This window comes from Oenanthe melanoleuca, chromosome 9 (genome assembly GCF_029582105.1).
Source record: "Oenanthe melanoleuca isolate GR-GAL-2019-014 chromosome 9, OMel1.0, whole genome shotgun sequence".
NCBI lineage: Eukaryota > Metazoa > Chordata > Aves > Passeriformes > Muscicapidae > Oenanthe > Oenanthe melanoleuca.
The window spans coordinates 12981058-13002328 of NC_079343.1; the positions used below are offsets into that span (position 1 = coordinate 12981058).

Consider the following 21271-nt stretch of genomic DNA (forward strand, 5'->3'; position numbering starts at 1 on the left):
GGGCTGGGCAGCCAGGCTGCCCTGCTGTCACCTGGAGTGTGCTGGGCACAGGGGCTGTGAGGGCACGAGGCTGCTGCTCTCCCTCTGCCAGAGGGTCTGTCACTGAGCTGGCAGGAGCAAGAAGGATCTGTTTAATGCAGCCTGCTGTATTTGTAACTCTGCTGTGTGTCTGCACCAACAGGGATTAACTCTCCTTCCAAGGGAAATGAATTCCTTTTCCTTAGCTGCATCCCTGGTGATGAGCTGCTGCTCAGAAGGGCTGAGTGACAGTGGAGGGTCAGCTGGCAGCCAGCACTTCCCACTGCTACTGTCACTATTCTCAGAGCTCACATCACCACAGGTCACCCTCCTGTGGGATGGCATCATTTCCCTTTTTAGAGATGTTTTCCCTGGGGGCAGCGTTCCCCACAGCACGCTCAGGTTGCAGGGGAGGCAGCTCTGAGCTGGCACACACGGGGCTGGTTGGAATCACCCAGGGATGTTTTTCCCTTGAGGACTCTGTTTCATAGTGGACACCTGCCAGAGGTGGACTAAAACCAAAATGCAATTAGGTAAATTCATAAATAAATCATAATGGATTTGGAAATGAGCATGGAGAGGAAGATGCCTGTGGTGGGAACCCTTTGGTTGTGCTGCCAAGGTCAGCTGCTCTGTTTGATTGTCCTTCCAGCCCTGCAGTGCTCATGGGCTGCTCAGGGTGGGACATGAGGGCTCAAAAGCATCCTGGTCATAAGCAGGATGTGCCCACTGTCCCCAGGGAAGCAGGGACACCCCTTGGTGTGCCCATCCAGGGCAGCCCTGGTGCTGGCTGCAGGCTGTGACTGCTGTGCACGGGGAGCTGGTGACATCTGGGACCTCAGCCTGCAGGATTTGGCCCTCTGGACACTGCATTCTCTTGGTACTGCTCTTCAGAGAAGTGATGCCCTGCTGAGCCAAACTCCTCTGCATGAGAGGGAGATCCTGGAGTAGCACTCCCAGGGTCACAGCACTGTTTTTGCCTTCTGCAAATTCAGTATAAACAGTGAAATGTAGGTGAGAACATAACTCGCAAATGCTTTCCAGTACAGTGGTCATCTGATCTGGAGTATCCAAATTTAGTATCCAAACACTAAAACAAGCGTGTCATTTTTATGAACAGCAAAATAGCTGAATGTACTTCACAGGCTACAAAAATACAGAATGGATTTTGGAGATTCAGCATGATCTGGCTGTTACCTCCCAGAAGAGCCAGCAGTGTCTACCTGCTCTTCTGGGGAGCTGCAGCTGTGGCATTGCCATTTGTTATGGCATGATCAGAGCTTTATAAGGCTCCACTCACTCTCCCTTGGAATGAACTGTCCTGGAGAAAAATAACCACAATGATGTTAGCATCTAATCTTGGACTATGATTGGTTCTGCTTAGAATTTTAAATATTTATTTTCAAGAGTGATGTGCACTGGCAGGAATTAAGCCAGCACACGCTGGGCACACAGAGCCAGGCTGCTCCCAGGCTGGAAGCTCTGTGGGCACACCTGGGGTTTTCAGGCATGCAGGCAGACTGTCAGGCAGCACTGTCTGCTGAATTAATGGCACTCCTGGTGAAGTGAGCTCAGTGACTGCTACTGGCAGCGGGATTGCCTGCAGCTGGATTTCACACCCACAGCATGCAGGTGTCCAGTGCCACTCCTGTAAGGAATCTGCACCTCAGGGTGGAAATGTCATGGCTTGAGGCTTTTCCACAGCTTTCCTCACTCCTCCCCTGCAGGAAATATCTCGAACAAAGTGTGGTTCTTCAGTGAACTAGAAAAGAGGCAAGAAGGACAGGGAAGTGAGAGAGAAAGGAATTGCCTAATGCTTTATCAAAAACAGCTGTTTCTGTTGGAATTTTCTTTTAGAAGTGTTCCAAAGTCAGGAATGACCACAGCCAAGCTGCTGTTTCTTGCTGGGTTCTTCTATGCCATGTTTTGCCAGAAAGAAGCAAGTTAGAAGTTCTTGGAGCTGGTCAGCTCTGGGTGATCAGGACTGCTGTGCTGGCTGGCATGTGCCACTGCAGGGCACTGGACCAGGGAAGGGATCTGGCTGCAGGATTACCTGGCAGGCCAGTGGTTATTTTCCAGCCCAGGACTGCCTGAGCTGTTTCTGGCTGCAGAATCTGTTCTGCAGACCCTGAGCAGGAGGGCAGGGGATGAGCAGGGAGCAGCGAGGGGCTGGGCCTGGCTCATGTGGCTCTGTGCAAATACACACCTGGAGTCTGTCAGCACGTGGAAAAAGCCTCTGAACAGCATCATGCAGACACTTTCACACCTGACCTGGTCCTGGTCCTGCAGGGGGGTCAGTTCATAACCACAGAGGATGGGCAAGTGGCACTGGCAGTGGCACCAGGGTTCAACAGCAGCCAGAGGACTGGTGTGAAGGCACACCAAACCACCACAAATCTGGGTTCTTGCAGGAATCAGAGCCAAGGTTCTTGTGGAAATACTGATGATCCAAGCTCCAGGCACCCACCTTGAACAGGAAATTTATCTACTAAAGTATTTTTATGTAGTTGCTTTTGTCCCTCTGTTTCCCATGGCCTTTGGAAAGCTGGAATGCAAAGTGTGTTTAGTTGGTTATTTGGGGAGAGCTGACCACGACAGGAGCCCATGTCAGTCTGTCAGACCCAGGGTGTTTGTCACACTGGTGACACAGTCGGTGTCTGTGGCACTGGGGTGGCCGTGGGCCTGGGGGGCAGTGTGGGCTCAGGGCTGGCTGGGGACACTGCAGGGCTGTCACCAAGCAGCTGCAGAGTCTGAGCCCTGCATCTCCATCTGGCTGCTGCTGTGTGACAGTGAGAGCAGAGAGCAGGCTCTGGCTCTGGCCCTGCCATTCCCCCCTCCCGTTCTGCTCAGGGTGGTGGCTGGGCAGCACTGGGGCTGTGCCACCACCCTGGGCTGTGGGTTGCTGTCTCCTGGCAGGCACCTGGACCATGGGGGCACATGGACACAGAGTGCCAGCCTGGGGGGGCTCTCTGGGGACAGCCACACACCATCCCCTCACCTTAATGAGCACAGTGATCACAGCCAGGACACAGCAGGGCATGGTGAGCACCTTGGGCTGCTTGAGAGTGGCCACAGCACATCTCAGCAGACAGAAACAGCCCCTTGGGCTGAGTGGCAGCCACAATGACACCTGCTGTGTGCTTGGCTCTGATCACAGCGGGGTTTCTTGCTCCTTGACAGCAGTGGCTCTGGGGAACTCTGAGCCCTCCATCCCAGTGCAGTGCTCTCACAGTGCTCTCACAGGCTTTCAGAAAGCTTGTCTCTGCTGGGAGCCATGCCTGCATCACCCATCTCCAAAAGTAAGTGGCTTTCTTTTGCTGGTGTCCCAGGTGTGTCGAGAGTACCAGCGTGGGAACTGCAACAGGGGGGAGAACGACTGCCGGTTCGCTCACCCCGCCGACAGCGCCATGATCGACACCAACGACAACACCGTCACCGTCTGCATGGATTACATCAAGGGGAGGTGCTCCCGGGAAAAGTGCAAATATTTCCACCCTCCTGCACACCTGCAAGCCAAGATCAAGGCTGCCCAGTACCAGGTTAACCAAGCTGCAGCTGCCCAAGCAGCAGCAACTGCAGCTGCCATGGTGAGTGTGGGAGCGGCTCTGGGTGGAGGATGGAATGTGGATGTACATGAGGAGAGGCCACGGTGGATGTGTGCCTGTCCTTGCCAAGGAGGGTGTGTGTGCCTGGGGACCCCGCTCATGGTGCAGTGAGCTTTCTCAGCATGTGTGCCAGATCTGCTCTGGAGTAGTTCCAGACCTTTGAGGTGTTTGACTAATTTTGCCTGCTGATGTTCAGAGTACCTGTGTGTACCTGTGTGTACCTGTGTGTGCGTGTCTGTGCGTGTGGGCAGCTCGTGTCTGGCTGGCTGTGTCTGTGTGTGGGCAGGTGTGTATCTATCTCTCTATCTACGTGTTCCTATCCAGCTGCACAGCTAGGTAAATCCGTGTTCAGTTCCTGTCAGTCCGTGTCTGTAGAGGTGCAGTTTGAAGTGGATCTGACCGTGCTGCTGCTGTCCCTGTCCCGTGTCCCCAGGGCTGGCAGTGGCTGTCCCAGGGCTGGCAGTGGCTGTCCCAGGGCTAGTGCTGGCCCGTGGCTGTAGCAGCCGGGTCAGGAGCTGGTTTGCTGTTGAGGCGAGGGCAGCACTGGGGGGCTGTGGTGGCAGAGGGTCCCACGGTGCCGAGCTGTGGGTGTGGGGAGCAGAGCCCGGCGGGGGCAGCAGGGCAAGCGGTGGCCATGGGCTGCCAGGGCAGGAGCCCGGCCTGGGGGGCATGCCCGTGGCCCCACACCTTCCCGGCGTGGGGGGCACCCCGTGCCTGGCGTGGGGGGCACCCCCTGCCCCCTGCCCTGCCCGGCTTTGGGGGCACCCCCTGCCCCCTGCCCTGCCCGGCGGGCCCGTGCATGCCTAGTCTTGTTACCGTTGTACACGGCATCCGGTGATTTGTTTTTATTTGTTTTTTCTCACCTCCCCAAATGCACTGCTGCCCCCATGACGCACCTCTGCTTGCTGTTTATGTTAATGCGCTTGACCCCACTGGCCATTGCCATCATGTGCTCGCTGCCTGCTAATTAAGACTCAGTCGGCTGTCAAATCACTGAAGCGACCCCTCGAGGCAACCTTTGACCTGGTACTATGACCTTTCACCTTTTAGCTTGGCATGTAGCTGTATGGTAGAGCGGAGTTTGGGGTTAATGTGTAGAGTGGAGCATCCCGGTTTCCCTGCCAGGGGCGTGCGGGCGGCCGGGCCGGGCTGGGCTGGTGCCCCCCCCGGAGCTGCCCCGCGCCCTTCCCTTCCCTTTCCCTGTCCCATCCCTGTCCCATCCCTGTCCCATCCCTGTCCCATCCCCGTCCCATCCCCATCCCCATCCCCGTCCCGCCCCGTCCCGTCCCCGCGGGTGCCGCGCGGGGCGCTGGCATGGCCTGGCACGGCATGGCACGGCTTGGCTTGGCGCGGCCGGGCGGCGTGCGGCGCGCTCTGCATGCCCGGGGCTGGGGTGTGACCGGCCCGGCCCGGCCCGGCCCCGCTCCCGGCCCCGCTCCCGGTGCCGGTTCAGCGGCTGCGGGGCGGCGCTGGCTGCCGGGGCTGGCTCCGCCCGTGCTGCAGGGCGGCTCGCCGCGCTCCCGAGAGCTGCTCCTGCCTCCGGAGCGGTAGTTCAGCCTGCTGTGCCGCTTGCTTGCTCATGGAGGAACATGGTGCTGCCTGGTTATTTTGCCTTCTACTGATTTTTCTTTTTTCCTTTTTCTCTCTCCTTTTCTCCTCCCTCCCCACCCACCCCCTCCTGTTTTTTTTTTTCTTTTCTTTTTGTTACTGGTCTTTTATTTTTATACCCATCCACCATCCAGGGAATTCCTCAAGCTGTACTTCCCCCCTTACCAAAGAGGCCTGCGCTTGAAAAAACCAATGGTGCCACCGCAGTCTTTAACACTGGTATCTTCCAATACCAGCAAGCTCTTGCCAACATGCAGCTACAGCAGCACACAGCCTTTCTCCCACCAGGTAAGTGCTTCACTTGCCAGGGGAGGGAGAGGGGCCTGGAGGAAGAGGCACAGCAGGACACAGCTGCTGGTGGCTGGTGGCACTCGTGTGTGTGCTGGTGCCAGGCACAGGCAGCCCCTCCAGCAGTGCCCTGTGCCCCTGGGCAGAGCAGGGGCTGCCTGGGGAGTGCTGCCTTCTCTCTGCTCCTTGCAGAAGCTGGGTGGGTGTTTTCCAGTCTAACACAAAATCAGCGTCAGCTCCATGCAGACAGCGAGGTGTGGGAGCGGGAGAGGAGCAGACAAAACACCAACCCAGAACATGCTCTGTCACCCCAAATCAGAATTTGAAATCTCCTCTCTCCTTCCTCTTTCCCTGGATTAACTGCTCTTCCTTCCACGTCCCTCACCTGTTGTGCTTGTTTCCCTGTAAGACCCCCTGGGCCTGGCAGTGGTGGCTCTGAGTCACATGCACAAAGGGGATTTTTAATGAGGTTTTAGTGAGGTGCAGTGATCCCAGGTGGCACAGGCAGTCCCACAGGTGGAAAATCACAAACCTGCACTAGAACTCACAGTTTGGGCCTTTACACTGGTGTCTCAGGGCTGGTTTTGGACTGAGCAAAGCCAAGTATTGTCCTCAGCCAAAGTGACCAGCTCTTCTCATCCTGGTGAATTGCTGAAGAGTTGATGCCTGAACTGGACCAAGCAGAAATCCCTTTGCAGGACTAGTGGTGGAACATAAAGTTGGAATATGTGCTTTGTTTCTGCCGATGGCACTGTGTGAGAAATGATCTCTGGTTTGTCCTGGGGGCTCCTGCCCTTAGTTCCACAGCTGAGGGAATTTGTTACACTAAAGCAGCAGCATCATTCCAGGAGGTGGGCAGAGCCCAGCTGAGAGATCTGTACTCAGAAATGGGGAAGAGTCTGTGAGGACAGCCCTTCATAAAGCAAACAGGGGAGGGGGAGAAATACAGCTAATCAGTCTTTACCCAAAAATTTAAAGGATTTTATCCTAAACATCTTTGGCAAGAATGTTCCCAGGAGTTCAGTATAATGCCCTTAACTATTCTGTCTTGATCTACAACCAGATTGCTCAGAGCCCCATCCAGATAGACTCAGAGTCCTTCCTATGCAGGATTTTTAAACAATCCACAGATCTCTTTTGGTGCAGCATAACCAGTGGAGTCTGTAAACTGCAATTTTCCAGCTTCCATGAAAGCAGCAAGGGGCTGGATGGTTCCTGGAAGTGCTGGAGCTGCCTTTGTACTTCCCCTTTGAACTCAGGAGCTGGGATTTGCTTTGTGTGTGCCAGACCCATTTACACCTCATCATAGACTGGGGTCTTTCCCACTGGCTCTTGACACACCTTACCTCAGCTCTTCCTCCAGCAGATCCACACTGAACCCTCCTCCAGGAGCTTGGCAGTTCTTGAGGCTTCCTTAGACCTTTCCTGACCACTGAAGTTTAGCATATGTAACTCAAGAAAAGTAAGGGAGTTTTTAGCCTGAGCTATTATAAATTCTCTTTTTATATTTTTCAGATAGCAGCAGTTTGAGCTTTCCAGTAATCCAGTACTTTCCAAAAAGTTTGAAAAATGTCTTTGGCACCTTGCCCTTTTTAGTTTTTCCCACCTCAAATGAACTGGGATCAGTTCCCGTGTGGGCACAGTCACCTGGAAACAGTTTCTCCATGTGTGAAACCTCGGAGAGCACAGGGCTGGGAGCCCCCAGCTCCACAGCCACAGAGCAGGGCCAGGGCAGCTCAGTGGGACCTGAACTAAAGTGAATTTTTCAGGTGCAGTCAGCCAAGGTGTAAGTGCTCACTTGTGCTCCTAGTTGCTGCAGGCAGAGTGGCAGGAGGGCAGAAGCTGCACAGGGTGGGTGTGCCCAGGGTGGTCCCTGTGCTGATCTGCAGGGCACTTCCCTCCCCCTGTGTTCCCACTGACACTCCAGGAAACCTCAGATACCCCCTCTGGGTTGTAAGGCATTGCTCTGGCTGGCTGTGTGCCAGGGAGGTGAGGCACATCTGGGGAACATCCTGCAGCCCAGCACACCCCAAGTGATTAAATGTTGCTCAGACATTCATATCTCCTCTCTCAGCTAAAGCTCCATCTGTGCACAGCTCCCCTCTTGAGGTGTCCCAAAACCTTGGCTGCTGGAGGCTGTCCCCAGACTGAGAGGGGAGTTGAGGGGCCTTGCAAGAGCCAGGAGCATTTGTGCTGTTGAGATAGGGGGGTTAGGAGCGAGTCAGGGGCTCTGTGTGCCTTGGGGTGTTCTCAGCTTGGCTTGCCAAGCTCAGGACACTCCTGCTGTGGGTGTGCAGAGCTCTGGTCCCTCAGAGCTGTGCCTGCTCCGTGTCCTGCAGTGACAGGAGCTGGCTGGAGAGTGTGTGTGACAGCAGAGTGACATGTGCCCTGTGCCTGCCCCAGCCTGTGCCTCAGCTCCTGCCTCCTCAGGAGTGCCAGTGCAGCTCTTCTGCCCCAGCTGTGTCCCCCAGCTGTGTCCCCAGGTACCAGAGTGTCCTTGGCAGGTGAGATCTCCAGAGGAAGGGCTCAGGGTGGCAGGGTGCTCCCAGGTGTGGAGGTGCAGCTGCAAGGGGCAGGATTGCACCCAGAGCCAGTGAGGAAAGGCTGCAGCTAGCTCTGTTAACCCATTGTGTGTTGGTTCAATTGCTGCAGCTTCAGCACCTCTGACTCCCTTGTTCCTGGCTAGGACTCAGTGCCCAGAGCTTTCCTAAAGCACTTTCCTCCTGGGGCTGTGCAAAACCACTGCTCTCCCCAAAATATGGGGAGGGAAAGGTCACACACCACTGCTCACCTCCACAGGAGTGCTTGTGCTGTCTGGAATGTTGTTTTTAATTAGGCTTTTGTAGATTGGGCAGAATAAATAGACTGAGGGGAATAATACAAGGGAGAAAAGAGAAAAAAAAATTAAACCAACAGTAATTTGAACATTTAGAATATAAATATAGAATATTTATAAAAATAGCTTTATTGTGCTGCAGAAATAATCTGGTTGTGAAGTTATGGTCAGTTAAATCAGAACACCCTCAGATTATAATTCTGCCTTGTGCCAAACAGCCAGGGAACATTGGAAGTGCACATTCATTATTTGTGTGTTCTCATTAGGCAGTCAAAGCTTCTGAAATGAAGCTGGATCTTCAGATCATAGCAAAAATTATTTTTATTGTATTATTTTATTAGCATAATAACTGTGTTTGGGCATTATGCCACCCCAGCTACTTTCTGCCTCATGTTCATTTGCTTAAATTCCCTTTCAAAAACTTTGTGCACTGGTCATAATGTTAATGAAGATCATCCAGACTGAAATGTGGAGCTTTTAACTGGGAAGCTTTACAGGCTGTTTCAGAGCTGTTTTAAGTGCCCAGCTCACATGCAGCATGTGGATGCTCCTGTCTCTGGGGTGATGTGCTGCTGCAGCTCCAGGGAGGCTGCACAGCCCTGGGAACTTCTGCAGAGCCACAGTCAGAGCTTCTCTGCAACCCATTCATGCCACTGAGACCAGAACAGGAACCAAGAGAGCAGTTTGCTGACTGTTTGTACTTTTTTGGCCAAGTTCTGCTCCATTTTTTAATCTTGCAAGTGATCCCATTGGCCTCAGCTGTGGTGTGTGCCTGGGAGGCCAGGAGAGGTGTCCTGCCTTGGCCCTTCCTTTGGGAGTGCTCTCAGTCTCTTCCATGACCCAGAGGAGTAGTTAGGAGACAGGATGATGCCCTTGTTGCCTTGCAGACACAGCAGTGACACAGAATGGCCTTGGCCAGCTCCTTCCTGCCCAGTGAAATGCTCCTGTCATCCCCTGCAGTGCCTGGCAGGGCTGGAGCCATCCCCTGTCCCAGAGCAGGGGGGATGCCACAGGCAGCACTGCCTGCCTCTGCCACTCTGCTGGGACTGTTTCCATTTCAACTCCAACCTCATTCCCAGATTTCAGAGTTTATTTCAGTTCCTGCTGTGTCAGTCATCACTAACAGAGTTAATAAATGCTATCTGTTAAATTTAAAGTAAATAATTTATTAAAAGTGGATATTCTGGAAGATCAGTATATGTTTATCATCTTGGGAGCAGAAATAGAAGATTGTGGGATCAGTCTGGTGGGAGGCATTTTGCTGTGTACCATGAAGAGAATTGCCAACTTGGTGATACTTAGAAATCATGCTAGAGTGATCCTAAAAACACCTTCCTGCTCCTGGCTCTGGCTGCAGGGCAGAACTCTGCAGGTGCTTTATTGTTGTGTGGTCTGAAGGGAGCTGGGCTGGGAGCCCAGCAGCTTGAAATACATCCTCCAATGTAGAACAAAAGGCTGGGCAGGTGTTGTGAGGTGTCACCATGGGCTGCACAGGGCACAGGGACCATCCAGCCCCTGGATGAGCCACCTGTGACCTGCCAGGTCACCTGGGAGAGGAGAGGAGAGGAGAGGAGAGGAGAGGAGAGGAGAGGAGAGGAGAGGAGAGGAGAGGAGAGGAGAGGAGAGGAGAGGAGAGGAGAGGAGAGGAGAGGAGAGGAGAGGAGAGGAGAGGAGAGGAGAGGAGAGGAGAGGAGAGGAGAGGAGAGGAGAGGAGAGGAGGATAACAGAGACAAGGACAGCAGGGCCTGCTCCCACTGGCCTCATTTCACACTGCAGGCACCAGGCAGGCTGAGTTGGAAGTACCTCTTTTGATCTGAGAAGAGCAGGGGAAGGACCTTGCCAAGGCTGGTGCCAGGAGGCAGACAGGTCTCAGGAGCTGTGAGCTGGAGCTGGGGAAGGCTCTCCTGGGCCAGCACAGCTCCCTGCCCTGCCCTGTGCCCTGTGCCCTGTGCCCTGTGCCCTGTGCCCTGTGCCCTGTGCCCTGCTCTGATGGGTCACTGTGCTGGTGTGTGGTTTGGTTGTGCTGACAGTTACATGCCACTGTGCCCGTAATAACCATTTTTCTTCTTTGTTCAAATGAAATTTCTAATTACACGTGTGATGGGTTGTTTTAATTCTTTTCCCTTTCCAAATCCACCTTCCTGTTGCAATGCATGATGAGCAGGCTCAATATTGTGCATGACACCCGCTACAAGTGTTGGTAGGTGCCAGCTTTGTTTCTTGATTATCTTAAACCTGTGGTGCAGCTCACAGACCCTCAAAATCCACTGCTAGATTTAACATTCAGCCCTGGTGCCAGTCCATCTCCCTGAGCCCCCTGCACTAACACCTGTCAATTAAATGGGATTGTTTTATTTAATTGACACGGACACGTAGATGTTAATTTTGTACAGCAGTTTTTAATTGCACATTGTTCCTTGGTGGATTTTGACTGGACTATGAGTTCCAGTGTTTAGAAACTATCTTGTGTTAACTAAAGACTGTATCTTACCATAGCCATGTAGCTGTATTCTGTCCTTCTACCAGATTAATTTCTCTTAGCAATAAATATTTGGGTTGAATTTTTAAAAGACAAAAAAAAATTTGTAAATATAAGGGCATTGAAAAAGACTCTCCTGCTGTTTTTCATATTGAAATGGTTAAGCTTGTTTGTGTGGATTTTCTTTATTGATGGTAACAAGCATTTTCCCCTTTTTTTCTCTCCCATCTCGCTGCCTCCCTCCCGGAATGCTGTCCTGCTTTGCACTGTGGTTGCATGTCACGCTCTGGCAATGGTGTCTGGGGCTTCTTGCTGTGGTGACCATGCTCAATGACCTCTGGTCCCATCCTGCTCCACTCTTCTGTGTGTTTGCTTATTTGATTTTCCTTCCGAAAGTTCCCATGGTGCACGGTGCTACGCCAGCCACTGTGTCTGCAGCAACAACATCTGCCACAAGTGTTCCCTTCGCTGCAACAGCCACAGCCAACCAGGTTTGCTAATTTACAGCTTTGTTCCTTACACACAACTCGGAATCGGTGCTTTGATCAGCATGGGGGTTTGGATCTGACCTCTTGTTGGCCTACACATTCTCTCAGAGAGCTGCAGCACAGCTTAATCAGCCCTTAGCCGTGCTCCAAAGGTGCTGCAGTTCCATTTCTGATGCTAAAAATAATTGACAGGAGAGTTTCTGACTCAGTCTTGACATTTATGGGCCATGCTGCTTATTTCTGCTCTCAGGGATGCAAAGAGCAAGGGATAATACACAAAGCCATGATTTATTTCTGTTTCTGTGGAGCCAGCAGCTCCTTTCAGTGCAGAACTCAGGGAAAGCCAGGGCAGTCTTTGTGCAGAGGGGCTGCAGGTTCTTACAGTCTGACTTTAGCAGTCCAAACATGTTCTGACTCTCCTCTTCCAAGCATAAAACAAAACCCTGTGAGCATGGGCCACACAGAAACTTCCTTGAAACCTTGGCTCCAGCCTTGTGATTCTCTTTGGAACTGCCCCTTGCTTTGCACAGAGCTCAGTTAAGAAACTGCCCATTAGAGTCTGGGTTTATTTCTCAGTAGCCAGCCCAGTCATTGCCGTGTTTGGATGTATTTCAGGAATGTGAGAGTAATGCTTTACCACGTAAGTGATTAGAAGTCCTCCCAGGAAAGCCAGAACCAGTGCTCTAAAGATGAGTCCCTGGGCCAGAGGAGTGGCTGGAGCTGCACCTGAGCACAGGACTGCCAGAAGGGCAGATTTCTGTACAACACCTGGCTGAAAGTGCAACAATAAAAACGTTTTAAAGAGCCTCTTGTTCCTCTTCTAAAAGCACATTATTTTTGGAGATTTACTGGGCAGTGAGCTGTCCATGCTGTGAAGCAGTTCTGGTCTGACATGCAGGGTGCTGCCAGCTCAGTGGGATCTCATGTGTGCCCCTCAGAAGGGAGCTCTGGGTTCTCCTCAGCCTTGTGCAGGTGTGTGCTGCGTGTGGGACGGGCTGTGCAGGTAAATGGCAGTGCTGGGGCAGCCTCACCTGGCACACTGAGCTCTGCCTCAGGGCAGGGACTGCTCAGGACACCCAGACCTGCAGAGTGAGCCCCTTTGCCTTTGAGCCCTGCACCTGTACCTGTTGAGCACTTCCATTTTGTGCTGCCCCAGCTGTACATCCCTGTTAACCTGTCTGCTTCCTCATCTCTCAAAAACACAATTCCCAAATGGCATCATTGCAGTGACACCTAGGCATGCACATCCTGAGCCTCCCAAGGGACCTGGAGATTGTAGAATTCCCAAACCAGCCCAGGTTAGTCTGCTCAGCAGCTACATGTTCTTCTCTTGAGAAATGTTTGCTGAATGAACAGCTCACTCAGGGCTTTAAACTTGGCCTAAAAATTTGTGTTTTGAAAAGCTAGTTCATAGGTGAGGCTACCTCTGCATATGTGCCACTCAGCAAGCAGCCTCCTGTATGCCCAAAGTCTCTTAATATTGCAGTTTATTGCACCAGGCAGTTACTTTCAGTGTGTTTCTGTATCCTGTGTATGTCCTGAGGGTTGTGAGAACAAGACAAGCCACAAAAAAAGTCATTATTTTTAGATCATCTCTGTTAGTTACTGTGCACCCCCCAGGCAGATCACAGGAAAACCTTCTGCTGTAGAATCTGGTCATTTCATGCCTTTCCTCCCCAGAGCCTCATAACACACTTAGTGCAGTTCTGCAGCCAAACCTCCATATATACATATATAGCCATATATGTATATGCCATGTGAGCAGTGCTGAAGGTGTTCAGTGCCCCTGTGCCGTGTGCCTGCATGCCAGAGCCAGAGATCTGCATCGGGAGGTGCCCTCTGCCCGACAGCACTGCCCCCGGTGCTGCTCCAGTGGGTGCCACAGCCTGTCCTGCAGCAGCAGGAAAACATGGTATGAGAAGCTTTGTTCTGCTCCAAGCCCGTTTCTGTGCAGTTGGCAGTGCTGTGGTGTGTGAGCTGCCGGGGAGAGGAGGGTGGGAAAGCACAGCAGGACCTGCCAGGGAGTGACTGAGGAGAAACCCCCTGTTCTCTTCACTGGGCAAACTCACAGGCCAGCCTTGGTGCCCATCTGCAAAAAGGGTCTTTCCAAGTGCCACAGCCCATTGGGATAGTGCAAACCCATTTTGGGTCCTAGGCCCCAGCACAGCTCCCTGTGCCAGCCCACGAGCAGGGTGCAGTGTCATCTGCTGGTGGCACTGCTGGCACGTGGCTCCCAGTGACATCCTGGTGGGCACTGGGGGGAGCCCCGTGCTCAAGCTGTCCGTGCAGCCCAGCGTTTTGGGAGCTGCTTCCCTGCTTGGGGAGGCTTTGCCTGCAGCTGCTTGGGAAGGGCAGAGCTCTTCTCAGCTGGGGATTCTCACCTGCCCTGGAAATCAAGCTCAGGGTGTGAGAGGTTTGGCATTCAAAACCCAGGACAGTGACAGCAGTGAGCACTTCACAAGATCACACTGAAACGAGGCCACTGTAGAGTTCATCACCTGAGACACTGAAAGCACAGAATTTTGTGTAGGCCAACAAAAAGGGCTATTTTCAATTACTGCACTGCATGACTTGTAGATGTTAACTTCTCCTGTTTCCTGAACAACCAATAATTCTTACTTATATTTGTCCAGTAGTTCTTAACCCAGTGTTTTCCAAGTTGCTATTGTAGCACTTCAGTTGACTTTAACTTATAGTTAAAATATAAAATCCACCAACTCACAGCTGATCCTCCCTCCCCCAAAGTGATGTTCTGTAGCAAATGCTGTGCCTCTGGGTGGCTCAGGGCACGTGTCACTCACTCTTTACATTTCTTACCTGTAGATTCCCATAATATCTGCCGAACATCTGACTAGCCACAAGTATGTTACACAGATGTAGACATTTGGGCATCAAACAGTAAGTTCCCCATGTGTTGTTGCTGTGCTTTTTCTTACTCTTACGTGTGTCATTTGTTGCTGTAAGGGACAGAATGTTTTTATTTTCTTTCTAAGACAAGCAGTAAGCTCTGGAGGCTCTGAGGGGCCATTCCTCTCTGGGGGGAGATCCCAGGGGTACCAGTGGCCACATCATGTGTTAGTTTGTCCATGGCCACCCAGCAAAATCAGTGTTCACAGAGATTTGTGTTCTGTCTGGCGGCCTCAGCACTGGCCTGGGGTGAGGGGCAGACTGGGGGGGAAGGTGATTCCGTCAGGTTCTCTTCAGAAACAACGACTTTTAAATTCAAAATTTGGAACCCCAGCATTTCCTGGGTTTGGGAACTCATAATTCTCCTGTTCTTGTGAGATTTCCCCCCCACAGCCATCTGGTCCCAGGATGGCTCCTCCTTTGTGTTACCTTCCTCCCTCCTGTGCTCCATTTCTGCCGTGTTTTTACTGAATTCCTGGCCATAATGGGATTATTTCTGAGGGTGAGGATTGACCCTTTGGCCACAGTGGTTCAAAATCCCAGCTGCTCCTTTCAGCTGAGCAAAAACATTGTTAAACTGCTGAGGGATGCAGGGAGGGTGGGATGGGATGGGATGGGATGGGATGGGATGGGATGGGATGGGATGGGATGGGATGGGATGGGATGGGATGGGATGGGATGGGATGGATGGATGATGGATGGATGGATGGATGATGGATGGATGGATGGATGATGGATGGATGATGGATGGATGATGGATGGATGGATGGATGATGGATGGATGGATGGATGGATGGATGATGGATGGATGATGGATGGATGATGGATGGATGGATGGATGGATGGATGATGGATGGATGGATGATGGATGATGGATGATGGATGATGGATGGATGGATGGATGGATGATGGATGGATGATGGATGGATGGATGATGGATGGATGATGGATGGAATACCTCAAGTGGATGGGCACTTCTGCTGCCAGGGGGCTCCTGCAGGGACATTTCCCTGTGGCACGTGGAGCCAGGGCTGGTGTGAGTGACACTGAGTCCTGGCTGTGCCAAGAACACTCTGTGCTCTTCCTCCCCAGATGGAGTCGAGGCGGAGAGGCCGGATTTGGGTGGGAAGAGGCCGAGCTCATTAGCCATAGTGTATGTAAATACTGTCCAGCAGCACTGGGAACCCCTCAGCAGTGACATCACACATTGCATGTTAACGAGACGAAGCGAGGCCGTGGGACTCACTGCACACTGTTGCCTATCTACTTTGTACATTGAATTGATATTTGTGCTGAGGTGATCTTATTGTCTAAGCCTGCAGCATCGTCTGCCTTTCCTGCGGGGCAGCAGGGGCTGCTCCTCACCCCGACGTCACGGAAGGACCGACGATGCTGTCCCACAGATTATTATGTATTGGTACGTCTGTAGACCAAGATATAATTTTTTAAAGTAAGTTTATTTCTTTCAAGGTTTACAAATAACAAAGGTGCACCTTGTATTTAAAATTGCCATTATAGACGAGAGCGTGCATGCACAGTAATTTTTGTTTAAGAGTAATATTTTTAATGTAATAGATTGTAAGAAATGAGAAGAGAGGAATCTGACAGAGATGAATGTGCCAAGCAAAACCACAACTGTGTATATTTTAAAGCACATCAATGGCTTTAAGTACCACGTTGTTAAGGATTCTCATGAAGTGCCATAGACTGTACATCCATCAGAGTATTATTTCTGCAGTGTTATTTTCAGAACCACGTTTTCACTGACTTGATGAGTACTGATCAGTCAAAGGGCACCGTTCTGTTTCAAACCAAAGCTGTCTCAGAAATGGCCAATTGCTCCTCCCAGCCAGTGGCAGCACCAGAGGGATGCTCCAGCTGTGCATGGCCCTTATGGACAATGTTATCTCTAAACTCTCCGAGGCGGTGGATGTCATATTTATGCATTTTTACTGTGAGGTGAGCTGCAAAAGGGAAAAGCCATTTCTGAGACACAGTCACAAACGTTGGAGGAACTTCTTTTGCTCTATTTATAGCCTCTGTCACCAGTCACAAGGACTATAAATGTTTTGCAGAGATGGGTTTCACTTTAATTCATCAAGTCCCGCGTCCGCGGCGACTCTAAACAAAGACAGAAGCACTGACAGCAGATGCATGACAAACCAAAATAGGACAAATGAGATGTTAATTAGTGTAGAAATCGGGTGGGTTAATACTCGGGTGAGTTTTATATGTGATTTTTTTTTGTTCAGATTAACTGCTTATAGCCTTAGAAAGCCTTTACAAAATAAAAACAAACAAATAGATGTGCATTCAAGTTTTAAGAATGAATTCATCCAAAGGAATTCCTTTTTGTGGTTTGGATGTTGCAGCCAGTAAAGGATATTTTTGCTCTGTCCAGCCAGGGGCTCCCTGGGGCCAGGCCCCGGGTGGGCAGGAGGGAGAGGAGCGGGTTGGGCCGAGCTCGCCGTACTCCGAGTTCACTGCGGGTTTTTCTGCTTGAGAGATGCTCTAGAGAGAAGAATGATGTGTTGATTTTCCTGATTGTACTGTACATCTATTAAAGCCTTAGATTATTACATTACGGGTTCAAACCCATACCAATGTAATTTCAATCGTGTTAAGAAAGTATAGGTGACTTCACATGTTATTGTAGTGACTTACCATAGAGAATTTACTTATTTTTTTCTTGTTAAAAGTGTAGTTTTTATTTCTTACATTTATTAGCTCGTTTTCATTTTCTATTACCAGTTGATACCATTTCAGTTCATAGAATTTTGTTTTACTAGAGTTTACTGATGACTTTTTCAAAATACAAAAAAAAAAAAAAGTAGTTTTCTTCATAACATACTCAGTTTGGAATCTACATGTAGTGTCTTATGAGTATTCGTATTATTGTTAACTAAATGATTTCTATTTTACTGATCTAATATGACAATGTAAGAATGTCAGTCATTGTTAGTTCTTGTCTAGTTTTCATTAAAAGAACAAAGATCTTTTATATGGATATCTTATAATTATATAATCATTGCTAAGTAAGAAGTTAAGTTGTTGCTATGGCAACAATCCTGGCAGACAATTGAGTAATATTTTGATGATTTATTTTGTTTGTAATTAGTTATTATGAGAAAAAAAAATCTAGTTCCTAGATATTAGAATAAAATTTATTTTCTACTGTATCCATTTCAAATGTTAAAATATTGTTTAAATATTTTTTGAAATCCCTGAATATCAGGCCTTGTTATAAATAAGCTGCATAATCAATAGATCAAGGGACTTTTTGTTGATAATCCAAATACTCAAAGTTTACGTAACAAGAATTCTAGTGTGTGTGTGCAAACTCTTGAGGGTTGATTATGCTGCAGTTGGGACGTCGAGAGCGAAGGTTGACTTTTTGCACTTCTGTATATAGTCAAAAAAGAGAGAAACCTGTATAATAGTAAGATCTTATTTTGAATAAAAATGTCTATAATTACAAGGAGTTTTGTTAAGGCTAAATAAAATGACAGGCTGAACAAAATTGCTTGCAAAAGTGGCACAGAGTTAGCACTCCATCCCCCTTCCAAAAAGTTGCTTTGCTTTATGTGGACAGCTTGTAGTTTGCCAGGATTTTTTCAGCTGGAAAGATCTGCCATCCTTCTGAGATCTCATGACTGACAGAAGCTCCACTGGGTCAAATCTGCCTGAAAAATCATTAAGGAAAAAAAAAAAAGGAAAAAATAAAGAAAAAAAAATTAAAAAAAAAAAAAAAAAAAAAAAAAAAAAAAAAAAAAAGCAGGTACTTCAGCCCATCCAGGGAATCATGGCTCAGATATTCCGTACATTATTCAAAATCTACTGCATGTTTAAAGTATCAAAATATATTAAAGATATATGCTATTCAAACCAGTTTCTGACAATTTCAGTGGTTTCTTGTTCACAAAAAAAAAAAGATTCTTCCAAACAAATACTGACGTTCACAGAGTTCAACCATGGACAGGCAAACGGAACCGCGCCCGTAGCTGCAGGGTCGGGGGTTGTTTTCTCGCTGTGGGGATCCTGTTCTTTCGGCAGGTGAAAAAGCACCTGGGGCTCTCCCTTCCCGGGAACCTGCGGTGCCAGGCTGGGAGCAGGCCGGGGCTGCGGCCATCAGTGCTGAAAGGGTTAACGAGCGCTGTCGCGCCGGCCCCGCTCAGGGTTTGCTCCTGCGGAACCACAGACTTGCGCTTGTAGTGCTCCAGTTACGTGCTCTGTCCTGGGCTGCCATTTGGGTTTATGCTTCTTTTATTCTTACTGCTATAGTTGACCTTGCTGTATGGAAAAAATAAAGTGAGATTGCCCTAATAAAATGTCTCTCTCTTAATTATCTTTTCCTCTACCCGATTAGGAGCGGCTCCACTGCGTTTTGTAGGTTTGAACACGTCTGAGCACTTGTGGGACTGCCCACAGTTTGTGTGGTGCTGGGGATTTTCTGCACAGGATGTGCACTGAAATACCTCGGTCAGGATATTCCTGTTAGATCCAGGGGGCAAATACAGAGCTCCAGGGTGCTCTGGGGCAGCCCCAGCTGTCCTTACCCTCCTGTGGCAGCACTTGTGACATTCAGGGACACGCTGGGACCCCCAGCCCCTCCCTCTGCAGGGAATGGGGCACAGGGAATGGGGGCACAGGGAATGGGGCACAGGGAATGGGGGGAGTGGGGAGTGGGGACACAGGGAATGGGGCACAGGGAATGGGGGAGTGGGGAGTGGGGACACGGAATTGGGGAGTGGGGAATGGGGGCACAGGGAATTGGGACACAGGGAGTGGGGCACAGGGAATGGGGGGAGTGGGGAGTGGGGACACAGGGAATTGGGGAGTGGGGACACAGGGAATGGGGGGAGTGGGGAGTGGGGACACGGAATGGGGAGTGGGGAATGGGGGCACAGGGAATGGGGGAATGGGGACACAGGGAATGGGGCACAGGGAATGGGGCACAGGGAACTGGGGGCACAGGGAGGGAATGGGGGGAATGGGGACTGGGGCACAGGGAATGAGGGAGTGGGAACTGGGGGCACAGGGAATGGGGGAGTGGGGAATGGGGGCACAGGGAATGGGGGCACAGGAAGCTGGATGGTCAAGGAATTGGACAACAGGGAGCTGGGGGTGCAGAGAATTCAGATTGAAGGGAAGGAGGGGAGCATGGAACTGGGGGAACAGGAACCGGGAGGTGCCAGGAAAGGGGGAGCAGGGAATGGGGGCGCAGGGAGCGAAGGGAGCTGGGACGGGGTGCAGGGGATGGGGCAGCAGGTCTGGGCTGCAGCCCGGCAGTGGCTGACATTAGAGGGAGCCCTGTTGCCACGTGTTGCAGTTCCTCTGTCGGTTTCCCACAAATCACTGATAATCAAAAGTTCTGATCTCATTTTCACAGCTTTAATTGACTGAAGGAGACACTGCAGGGCAGTTGTTTTCCAGGGGGATTGCGGGTGTCTCCTGTGACCCCCCAGCACAAACTGGCCTTTCCCAGACGGGTCTATTGGCACCATTTCCCTGCTCAGACCCCATTCCTGCTGGCAGAGCACCCACTCCCCTGCACCCCCTTTGTCCTATGCTCAGGATGGAACCAGCATTTCATTTATCCCCACAGTTGGCTGCCAAGAGAAAAATAACGTGTCGAGCAATGCCAATGTTCAGAGCCGGCAAAAAAAACCCAGCTCGATTTTCCTCTGTTACTTTGGCTGCAGCTGCGGTGGCTGCTGTGCCCATCCCGGGGCTCCCGTGTCCATCCCACAGCTCCCGTGTCCATCCCACAGCTCCTGTGTCCATCCCGGGGCTCCCGTGTCCATCCCAGAGCTCCTGTGTCCATCCCGGGGCTCCCGTGTCCATCCCACAGCTCCTGTGTCCATCCCGGGGCTCCCGTGTCCATCCCACAGCTCCTGTGTCCATCCCGGGGCTCCCGTGTCCATCCCACAGCTCCTGTGTCCATCCCGGGGCTCCCGTGTCCATCCCGGGGCTCCCGTGTCCATCCCAGAGCTCTCGTGTCCATCCCGGGGCTCCCGTGTCCATCCCAGAGCTCCTGTGTCCATCCCACAGCTCCTGTGTCCATCCCAACCCTCTGGCCGAGTCCGTCCCGCGGCTCTGCGGGCTCAGGAGGTTCAGGGGGTGCGGAGCAGCAGCAGGAGCAGGAGCAGGAGGAGGAGCAGCAGGAGCAGGAGGAGGAGCAGCAGGAGCAGGAGGAGCAGCCGCCGCTCTGCGCCCCTTTGTCGCCGCAGCGGCTCGGGGAGCTGCGGCTGGGGTACCGCTCGGGGATGTGGCATCTCTTGGGACTCTGGCACCTCTGGGGGCTCTGACACCTCTCAGGGCTGTGACACCTCTCGGAACTGTGACATCTCTGTGGGCTGTGGCACCTCTGGGGGCTCTGACACCTCTCTGGGCTGTGGCACCTCCTGGGACTGTGACACCTCTCGGAGCTGTGGCACCTCCCGTGGCTGTGACACCTCTCTGGGCTGTGACACCTCCCGTGGCTGTGACGCCTCTCTGGGCTGTGACACCTCCCGTGGCTGTGGCACCTCTCGGGGCTGTGGCACCTCCCGTGGCTGTGACACCTCCCGTGGCTGTGGCACCTCTCGGGGCTGTGGCACCTCCCGTGGCTGTGGCACATCCCGTGGCTGTGGCACCTCCCGTGGCTGTGGCACATCCCGTGGCTGTGGCACCTCTCGGGGCTGTGGCACCTCTCAGGGCTGCTGCCAGGAAAACCCCTGCACGTGGTGACCAAGGGCTCTGTGACAGTGGCCACGTGTCCGTGGCTTCGGCAGCCGTGGGCAAAGAGGGAAAACACGCCCAGAGTGTCACCCACCGGCTCTGCCAGCGGCTGCTGGCTCCAGGTCCTGGATTGGTGTTTTCTGGTGCAAAAAGGAAAATGATGTGAACAGATGGGCACTGCATGGAACCCAGTTCTTAACATCTGTGCTGAAGTGATAACTTCATCCTAAAATAGATGAACAGATAGAGAGGGAACAGGAGCATCTCACAGGAGAGAGCTGGAGGGAACTCACAAAATCCAACCTGCCCTATAAAATTTTTG

General features: G+C 51.5%; 1 protein-coding gene across 35 annotated transcripts in view; it reads left to right on the forward strand.

Moving 5' to 3' along the window:
* Positions 1–18557, forward strand: part of MBNL1 (muscleblind like splicing regulator 1) — a 67929-nt gene extending 49372 nt beyond the window's left edge. For 6 of the 35 annotated variants that reach the window (XM_056499046.1, XM_056499015.1, XM_056499013.1 and 3 more), the window contains 7 exons: positions 3348–3605; positions 4596–4649; positions 5366–5519; positions 10520–10555; positions 11231–11325; positions 14146–14220; positions 15322–18557. In XM_056499046.1, coding sequence (XP_056355021.1) covers positions 3348–3605; positions 4596–4649; positions 5366–5519; positions 10520–10555; positions 11231–11325; positions 14146–14202 — 654 coding nt within the window. In that variant the 3' untranslated portion in view covers positions 14203–14220; positions 15322–18557. Of the gene's footprint in view, positions 1–3347; positions 3606–4595; positions 4650–5365; positions 5520–10519; positions 10556–11230; positions 11326–11937; positions 12130–14145; positions 14221–15321 lie in introns of those variants that run through there. The other 29 variants (XM_056499044.1, XM_056499034.1, XM_056499033.1 and 26 more) reach the window with 9 other exon arrangements.
* Positions 18558–21271: the final 2714 nt, after the last annotated feature.